The sequence below is a fragment of the Glycine soja genome, chromosome 2 (genome assembly GCF_004193775.1).
Source record: "Glycine soja cultivar W05 chromosome 2, ASM419377v2, whole genome shotgun sequence".
In the NCBI taxonomy this organism is placed as follows: Eukaryota; Viridiplantae; Streptophyta; class Magnoliopsida; order Fabales; family Fabaceae; genus Glycine; species Glycine soja.
The window spans coordinates 29,909,050-29,919,381 of record NC_041003.1 but is presented as its reverse complement, the minus strand read 5'-3'; the positions used below and the strand labels follow the sequence as shown (position 1 = coordinate 29,919,381).

General features: G+C 32.2%; 1 protein-coding gene across 1 annotated transcript; it reads left to right on the top strand.

The window, feature by feature from the left end:
• Nucleotides 1-8,291: 8,291 nt before the first annotated feature.
• Nucleotides 8,292-10,031, top strand: LOC114374861. The gene has a single exon (XM_028332579.1). It carries the CDS (start codon nucleotides 8,292-8,294, stop codon nucleotides 10,029-10,031), a length of 1,740 nt encoding a protein of 579 aa, XP_028188380.1.
• Nucleotides 10,032-10,332: the final 301 nt, after the last annotated feature.

Genomic DNA, 10,332 nt, shown 5'->3' with positions numbered 1-10,332 from the left:
ATGGTGACTCATAATAAAGGAAATGGGAGAAGAGGCAATGGTGTTCCTAGAGTCCGCAAGACTGTCAAAATGAAGCAGAATGGAACATTAATAAATTGCTTTTTCAGTAAGAAGGTGGAACATATGAAGAAGGATTGTCTCAAATACAAAAAATGGCTAAAAAAGAAAGGTAATTTTACCTTTACTTGTTTTGAATCAAATTTTATTGAAGCTCCTAGCAATACTTGGTGGATTGATTCAGGATCTACAATTCACATTGCTAATAATGTCTGGGGCTTTCTAAACTTACGAAATCCAGTGGGAAGTGAACAAAGCATCTATGCGGGAAATCAGATGAGTTCACATGTTGAGGTTGTTGGAACTTTCAAACTTATTTTGAATTCTGGTTTCTGTTTGTTATTGGAAAACACTTTTTATGTTTCGTCTTTTTCTAGAAACTTGATTTCTGTTTCTAGGCTTACGCGTTCTGGTTTGTCTTTTCATTTTCGTGATGTTTCTTTTGAATTGATTAAAGATAATAAAGTTCTTGGTTGTGGTTTTTTAGTTGAAAATTAATTTAAGCTTTCATTAGATCCTGTTTTTGAAACAAGTCTCATAGCCTTACATACCAACATTGGAACTAAGCAAAGTATTGTGTATGAAAATTCGTTTATGCTTTGGCATAAGTGCTTAGGGCATATTTCTCTTGAAAGAATTAAGAGATTAGTAAAGGAAGAAATTCTTAGGAATATCGACTTTGTTGATTTTAATACTTGTATAGAATGCATAAAGGGAAAGCATACTAACAAGACCATGTATCTCTATCTTCTATACAAAAAATTTGAAGCACTTGATGCTTTTAAAGTTTTCAAAGCTGAAGTAGAGAAACAAAAGGAAAAGAAAATAAAGATCATAAGATCTGATAAAGGTGGGAAATATTATGGTAGGTACACAAAAAAGGGGCAACAAGCCGATCCATTTGCAAAGTTTCTTCAAGAGGAGGGTATTGTTTCCCAATATACTATGGTGGGTACACCACAACAAAACGGTGTTGTCGAAAGAAGAAACCGCACGCTTATGGAAACGGTTAGAAGCAAGACTAACAACACAAGGCTATTACCTATGTCCTTATATAGTGAAGCTTTGAAAACAACTGTGTATATATTGAATAGGGTACCATCTAAGGTTGTTCCAAAAATACCATTTGAAATTTGGTATGGATGGAAACCTAGTTTAAGGCATTTACTCATATGGGGTTGTCGAGTTGAAGTTAGGATTTATAATCCAAACATTGGGAAATTGGACTCAAGAACCAGTAGTGGATATTTTATTGGATATCCAAATAACTCTAAAGGCTATATGTTTTATTGTGCTTCTCATACTCCAAAAATAGTTGAAGCTAAAAATGCAAAGTTTCTTGAAGATCATGAAGTTAGTGGGAGTGGAAATACTCAACATGTGAAATTTAAAGAAATAACGGAATCACCTATGAAAGAAATAGAGTTGACTGATATTCAAAATAGTCAAAATGATATTATTGAACATCAACCAACTCATCAAGAACCACATGTTGAGGATATGCCACATGAGGAACCCATTAACATAGAACCTATTGACAAAGAAGCAATAGGAATAAGGAGATCTACAAGAAATAGAAAGACATCAATTTCTAGTGACTATATTGTGTACCTTCAAGAATCTGACTTCAATGTTTGACATAAGGATGATCTAGTTACATTTTCACAAGCCATGAGTATAGATGATTCTAAATTATTGTATGAAGCCATGAAAGAAGAAATGACATCTATGGCTAAAAATCAAGTTTGGGATCTAGTAGAATTACCAAAGGGGGTCTCTATAGTAGGTTGTAAATGGGTTTTTAAAACCAAGAGAGATTCAAAAGGTAATGTTAAAAGATATAAAGCTAGACTTATAGCCAAAGGCTTTACTAAAAAAAAGGTATTGATTATCATGAAACCTTTTCTTCTGTCTCTAAGAAGGATTCATTTAGGATAATCATGGCCTTAGTAGCTCATTTTGATCTAGAAGTACATCAAATAGATGTGAAAACAACATTTTTAAATGGGGATCTTGAAGAAGTGTACATGGCTCAACCTATGGGATTTGAAAGTGAAAAAGGTAGTCACTTAGTTTGCAAGCTTAGAAGATCTATATATGGACTAAAACAAGCATCCCGTCAATGGTATATAAAGTTTCATAGTGTAGTCTCCAAATACGGATTTGTGTAAAATGTTGTAGACCAATGCATATGCCTTAAAGTCAGTGGGGGTAAGTTTATTTTCTTAGTTCTATTTGTAGATGACATTTTAATTGCAAGCAGTGACTTAGGTCTTTTACATGACTCTAAATTTCTTCTCTCACAAAACTTTGATATGAAGGATATGGTGAAGCTTCCTATGTCATTGGCATAGAAATTCATAGAGATAGATCTATAAGGACATTGAGATTATCTCAAAAGGCCTACATAGAAAAAGTTTTGAAAAGATCTAATATGGAGAATTGTTCATCAATTGTCACTCCTATAGTTAAAGGGGAAAAAATTAGTCTCAATCAATGTCCCCAAACAACATTGGAACAAGAAGGCATGAAAAGAATTCCTTATGCTTCCGCAATAGGAAGTCTCATGTATGTTCAAGTCAGCACTAGACCTGATATTGCCTTTGTAGTAGGAATGCAGGGAAGACATCAAAAAGATTCAAGCATGGAACATTGGAAGGCATTAAAGAAGGTTATGAGATAACTTCAAGGAACCAAGGATTATAAGTTGACATATAAACATTCTGATGATTTGGAAATAAAAGGATATACAAATTTAGATTTTGTTGGATGCATGGACTCTAGAATGTCCACTTCAGGCTATATCATCTTTTTAGCTAACATTGCTATATCTTGGAGTAGCAAAAAGCAAACAATTGTTACATCATCCACTATGGAAGCAAAATTTATTGGTTGCTAATTGCTATGAAGAATTTTGTTTCTGGTATTAAAGTTGTAAACTCTATTGAAAACCATTGGAAATATTTTGTTATGATTCGATTGTAGTTTTCTTCTCAAAGAATAATAAGAGTGGAAGCTGAAGTAAGCATATAGACATTAAGTTTCTAGTTGTTAGAGAAGACATGAAAAGAGAATTAATCTTTATAGAGGACATAGACACAAAATCCATGATTGTTGATCCATTAAAAAAAGGATTGTCAACTAAAGTGTTTTAGAATCATGTAATTCATATGGGTCTTACTAGTTAATAATAATATTTGTCTTTTCTTTTATGAGATTGGGAACATTAAGTTAGTCATAAAAGGATTCAGATTGAATCAATAAGCAATCTAACATTCCTTATGACCAAAACAAAATTTTCAAACATGTTTGAAAAAAAAATGTTTCAGTTGTAATGGGAGGGATAAAAACCGCAATTGGAAAATAGAGGAAGGAGAAGCAATTTTGAGAGTGACACACTAATTTATAGTTGTTAAAAACCTACAGAAAATATAAACTGGGCAATTAAATATATAATCATTCTTATATTTTAAAAGAGGAAATCCTTAATTTAGAAATAATTTGTAATCAAAATTAATTATAAATTACGCTTTAAAAATTTGATTGTGGGAACAAAAATAGTTTCAGAATTAGTTACATGTTTACCCTCAAAATGAGTGGAAAAATTGAAATTACAATGATTCTCTCACTTCTACTTATATATATAGGAGGGATCAAATTACATCAGTATAATCTGACAAATATTTTATCATTTTTATAATTTCATATAAAATGTGATTTTTATTGATATAACTTTTGAATTATATCTACATATTATAAAGATCGTTTGTGTCAAAATTGAACAACAATAAGAAGGTAATCAAATGATCCATATTTTAGTGTATGCTAAAATATTTATATTACATCAATTTTAATATAGATATACGAGGTATCAAATGATTTTGAATTAATATGAAATTTTGTATATGTTATTATTTATGCAAAATGAACTTTCAATCCAATTGTGACTTTTGAAAAAATATTATTTAGTTAAAAGTTATAGAATATTGTATAGTTGTCAAAGGTACACCGGTGTAATTTGATCCACATTTGATCTACCAATTTAAAAGTTATGATACTCTAGTTTTGGGGTTTTGGATAAATTTAATGAGGGAAATGAAAGTATATATATAGAGAGAGAGAGGGGGGGGGGGGAGGGAGAGAGAAAGAAACATAGAGAAACAAAACGTATCATATGAGAATAATCCTCACAAATGTATTTCTCATCCATTAGATTAAAATGAAAGGTTAAGATTAAAATATTTTAAATTAAAATTACAAACTCATTTAACCATAAATCTCTATAAGATTTATCCAACGAAAATTCAAATATATTAAAAATTTAATTTTCGTTAAGATCACCACTATCACTATCAACATCATGATAGCCATCATGACCATCATTGTTGCCACCAACATGACTGTCATCATTGCTGTAATGACAACAACAATCATGTTAGTGGTGGCGGCGGCGATTAACAATCATGGTGATGGTTGTGGTGGAGGATATGATAGTTGTGGCAGAAACGGTCATGATAATGTGGGTGGTGGTGATCATAGTGATAATAGGTTTGAGATATTTTAGGACGTCATAAATCAAATCTTTAAGATATTTGATTTTTTATTTTGGTAAATTTTCTAGAAATTTTATGGTTAAATAAAGTTTTAATTTGAATTTAAAATGTTTTAATCTTAACCTTTTATTTTAATTTAATGGTTGAGATTGATTATTCTCATTGTTACATAAGATGGTCATCATTCTCATATAAACTTTCATTTTCCCCATAAAACACTTCATTTTGACCATTAAAGACTCAAACTTTTCACTCATAAACATGAAACCCGTAAGTATCTTCAAGAGGTCAAATAAAAAGTACCATAATTTTCAAATTTTTAGTTCAAATGCTTAAAAAAACCTAAACATACATACATATATGTTGGAGATTCTTGGAGTCTAAGTGTGAATGTGAAGTCTCACATCGGGTAGGAATGAGAATGTTGAACACCACATAAGTGAGGATAAGACCTACAAACCTGAACCTTAAGGTTTTGAGTTAAAATTTGGTGTCAAGTTCACTTATATGGTTACTTAAGACTTATTGGTGTTAGATCTCCTCAAGGCAATGGCTAGGCAAGCCAGGGCAGCCACTTTGCAATATCAAAGTTAACCTTTATTTTAGGCATGGACTTCCTAGTTCCCAGTCAAAAAAATGGATCTACAAAGCCTTAAAGTATAAGAAATTAAAATAGAAGATAATATAATGCAATAAAAAAAGTAACCATACGAAATGAAAAGAGAATTTAACGATGAGAGTGAGAGATAGGAAGCAAAAGACACAAGCACATAACCAATATCAGTGCTAATTTTGTACATGCAACAAATTTATCTGGCCGTTCATTTTTGTCTGTTAATGTTAATAAAATAGCGTACATGACACAGAGGGACAGATTTATCACAAAATTGATTGCCAACGTGGTCATGCTGAATAGATTGAATGAAAATGTGAGTAAATTACCATTATTGGACTTAAATGTTAGTAATTTTTTGTTGGATTAAAATATCAGTAAATTTTTTTGGATGAAAATGTCAGTAATTTTTATTTTAGACCAAAATGTCAGTAATTTTCTATTATATCAAAATATTATTAATTTTTTATTGGACATAAATGTCAGTAATTTTTTGTTGAACCTAAATATTAGTATGTTTCTATTAGACTAATTTATTAGACCCCAAATGTTTATTAGCAAACCAATATACTAATATGATTATATAAAACGTTCAAAAAATTAACACAAAACTGAAATTAACGTCATCGAGCACTTTTCTTTGGGTATTTTTTATTATTGTAAATTTTGAAACAAGTCAAATAATATATAGGCAAATGTTAAAACTAAATATCTACAAAAAAATCACTCTTTTTTTAATAAAGCAAAAAGTGTAACGAACTTAAGATGAAATGAATTCATAAAGTAATTGTATATTAAATTCATCTTTAAATTTTGTAATTTTTTAATTAACATTTTAGTTTATCTGAAATAAATGAGTACGTTTACATTCTAAATGATGATAAACGTAAATTTGTTAAAACTATTTGCTTTTTTTTCTTCTATTTTTTAGGAAATTTTTTTATGCACATATATATCTTTTTCTTTAAATAATAACCTTACAATCTTGTTTAAAATATAGTCACAATTAAGAATTTTCATTTCTTCCCAAGTTAGTTTAATTTGTATCACATCAGTTCCACAAATTCAAGCTGAATGAGTCACACATTGAGTTACCAATAAAAAAAGGATAAATAATCATTTTCATCCCTGAATATATAAATCGTTGACAAATTCATCATTGAAAGATTAAAATTCAAAATTTGGGGGGAATTTACCCTATCATTATTTTTTACCCTTAAATGAAATGAAATTTAGGATCTAATAAATTAGTCAAATAGAAACATACTAATATTTAGGTCCAACAAAAAATTTAATGACATTTACGTCTAATAAAAAATTACTGACATTTTGATACAATGAAAAATTATTGACATTTTGATCTAATAATGGTAACTTACTAATATTTTTGTTCAATGAAAATGTAATAACATTTTGGTCCAAAAAAAATTACTGACATTTTGGTCCAAAAAAAAGTTATTGACATTTTCGTTCAAAAAACAATTAGTGACATTTTTGTCTAACAAAAAATTACTGATATTTCAATCTAATAATGGTAACTTATTGACATTTTAGTCCAATCTATTCAGCATATGGTCACATTGACAATCAATTTTGTGACAAATTCATCTTTCTGTACCATGTAAACTATTTTATTAACAATAACAGACGAAAGTTAATGGCCAGATAAATTTGTTGTACTTTTCACACTTTCGGGGACTAAATTTTGAATTTTAATCTTTCAAGGACAAATTTATCAATGAATTACACATTCATGAATGAAAATAACTATTTACCCAAGATATTTTTAATATCAAAATCACGTTTCTCAAAAAAAGTGAAAGAAATAACAATCCTACTTTACAAAGAGAAATAATTTTGGTCATTCTAAGTTTTCAAATACATGTACTACTAAGTATACAACCAAATATGCAAATTCAAGAAACAAATGGTAAAAAAAATAATAATTGTACAATAGCATGATTGAGTTTTTCATTGAAGCCTTTCATAATGAATCTTTGATGCATTAAAGAGAATCACAATGAATTATACAACAATACATGCATGATAATCACATACACGACATAACGAGATGGAGAGAGAGTTTACATTGGTGAGAAGAATAAACCAAGAAGATGACACTCACCGCATAAATAAAGAGAAAATATGGTCGGCCAAAGAAAAAAGAAAATATAGATATAGGCACAAGGGGTACCTAAACCCATATACAAGAGGATTACACAATAAATTACGTTTAAAAGGTTTTTACTATTTTTACCATTCTCACAATAAAAATAGATAATAACCCCATATTCAAAAAACATACCCAGCATTGGCTACCGAATCAATCCCAACAACATTAAAATGCTCTTGTATCAACCCATAAATACCTGCTGCCAAAATAGGACACCATGACCTCTGTCAACAAGCACCAAGCATTCAATACTAAAGCTACATATATTTCACCATCATCAATAACTGCTTCCTACAATCTCACCCATAACACACGTAAAACATGCAATATAAGAGAAAATGTGCAGCTTCCATATCACGTAGCATTAGGTCTTCAACATCCAACAATTAAATTTCCTCACAAACTTAGGCATGCCGCATGATTTGAAGACCATAATGTGAAAGGGTACATCAAGGATTGGATCTTACATTTCATCCAAGTCCATGCCATGAATTCCACTTGCTCTATCACTTCCAACTCAACAAAGGACCTGTAACAAGTGTAGCAGTAGTGGAAAATGAAGAAGGAAAAGGTGGGACCAAAGCAAGAAGACACATGGCAAATGAGGAAGGAGAGAGACGAAGCATAAGGGCCAAAATAACTAACTCCAGGCTGACTGATTTTCTGTGGTCCCAAAAGTAGTTTAAAAAGTAAAACGTGAGAGAGAGTGGGCAGTTATGAAGTGATATCATTTCCTCCTTCCTTGTCAGTTATCTTTCTCTCTGTTCTTCTTTTCTAAAATTTCTGTAATTGTACTGCTGAAAGGGAATTTTAATCAATGCAAGTTATGTTTTCCATTGCCTTTTCTTGCTGCTTGTAGTACCACTGTTACATTTGGTGCTTTCATTCTTCGAACATGACAGATAATACACGTCTTAAGAAGCTTTCTGTGAACGTGTCCAAGATGCTCGAGATGTTAGAAGCCGATAGGCAAGAGAACAAATCACGATTCGAAACTCTAGAGGATGCGATGGACACATTGCTGAAATCGAACAATGCTGGTGCGAATCTGCACATGAACATAGCGGGAAACAACTCCATTGGAGGTTCGTCGTCTCCTCCACCGTTTCAGGTACGCAATGTGAAACTTGACTTCCCTCGTTTCGACGGATCTGAAGTTCTTCAATGGATTTTCAAGGCTGAGCAATTTTTTGACTACTACAACACTTCAGATACTCAACGTCTTACCATTGTTGCAATTCACATGGAAAAAGAGGTAGTTCCCTGGTTTCAAATGACTAATCAATCTACTCCATTTCAGTCATGGATTGATTTTACTCGTGCTTTAGAACTGGAATTTGGTCCATCTCCATATGAATGTACTAGATCTCAGTTATTCAAATTGTCACAAATCGGATCTGTTCATGATTATTACACTCAGTTCACTGCTCTTGCAAACCGCGTACAAGGTGTTACTAGTGAAGCTTTGATTGATTGCTTTGTGGGAGGACTTAAACCTGATATTCAACATGATGTAATAGCCCAATCACCAACTACACTACTACGCTATGTATCTTTGGCCAAGCTATTTGAGGAGAAATACTTACCCAAGCACAAGCCATTTCAAAGTCCCTACCAAAATCGTAACCAAAACACAAACATAAATTCAAGCCTACCTTCTTCTCAATCAATCAAATCCACAAGCCTACCACCCTTACTTCCAAGCCCCAAAATGAATTACAACTCCAATTTTCCAAAACCAGGAAATGTTAGAAGAATGTCACCAGCGGAAATGCAGATTCGAAGGGAGAAAGGGCTATGTTATACATGTGATGAGAATTTCACTTCTTCTCATAGGTGTCCTAATCGGCAATACCTACTATTGCAAATGGATGAGGATGAAAATGTTGAAGTGCAACCAGAACCACCTCCTAGAATTGAGGAAACCATGGGAAATTTGAATTTAGACCATCATCTATCTTATAATGCCCTTAAAGGTTCCTCTGGCCTAGGAACTATGAAGTTTAGTGGTACAATTAATGGCATGGTGGTTCAAATATTACTTGATAGTGGTAGTTCAGATAATTTTTTGCAACCAAGGATTGCTAATTGTCTGAAGCTTCCAATTGAACTTGCTTCCAATTTCCAAGTCCTTGGGGGAAATGGAAACTCATTAATTGCTGAAGGTTTGGTGAAGCAACTAGAAGTCATGGTTCAAGGTCATTCTCTCAAATTACCTGTGTACCTCCTACCAATTGCTGGTTCTGATTTGGTACTTGGAGCCACTAGGCTTGCTACATTGGGTCCTCATGTTTCTGATTATAGTCAGCTTACCTTGAAGTTCTATAAGGACAATCAGTTTGTCACATTGCGTGGTGACCAACCTAAATTATCGGGCCCTGCTGAATTTAACCAACTGAGGAGAATGAATCATACATATGCTATAGCTGAAGTTTTTACCTTGCAGTATAAGCACCAGGATGTGCCTGAGGATAAATGGCTTGAATTACCTAAAGATATGGAACCAGATTTGGTGATGTTGTTGCATAATTATAGAAGTATCTTTGTTGTGCCTAATGAACTACCTCCTTCAAGAACTCAGAACCATACCATTCCATTGGTAAAGGATGCCAAACCTGTGAAGGTGAGACCTTAAAGATATCCCCTTAGTCAGAAACAACAAATTGAAACAATGGTACAAGAAATGCTTGCTGCAAGCATCATCACACCCAACACTAGTCCATTTTCTTCACCCATCATTTTGGTAAAGAAAAAGGAATGGAATGTGGCGGTTTTGTACCGATTATAGAGCGTTGAATGCAATAACAATTAAGGACAGCTTCCCAATCCCAACTGTTGATGAACTCATTGATGAGTTATATGGCTCTAATTATTTTTCCAAGCTTGACCTGAGATCAGGTTATCACCAAATTCTTGTGGCTGCTGAAGATAGACAC

What these genes read in the sequence shown, in the direction of transcription:
- LOC114374861 (XM_028332579.1), top strand. Translation starts at nt 8,292, where the DNA reads ATGACAGATAATACACGTCTTAAGAAGCTTTCTGTGAACGTGTCCAAG.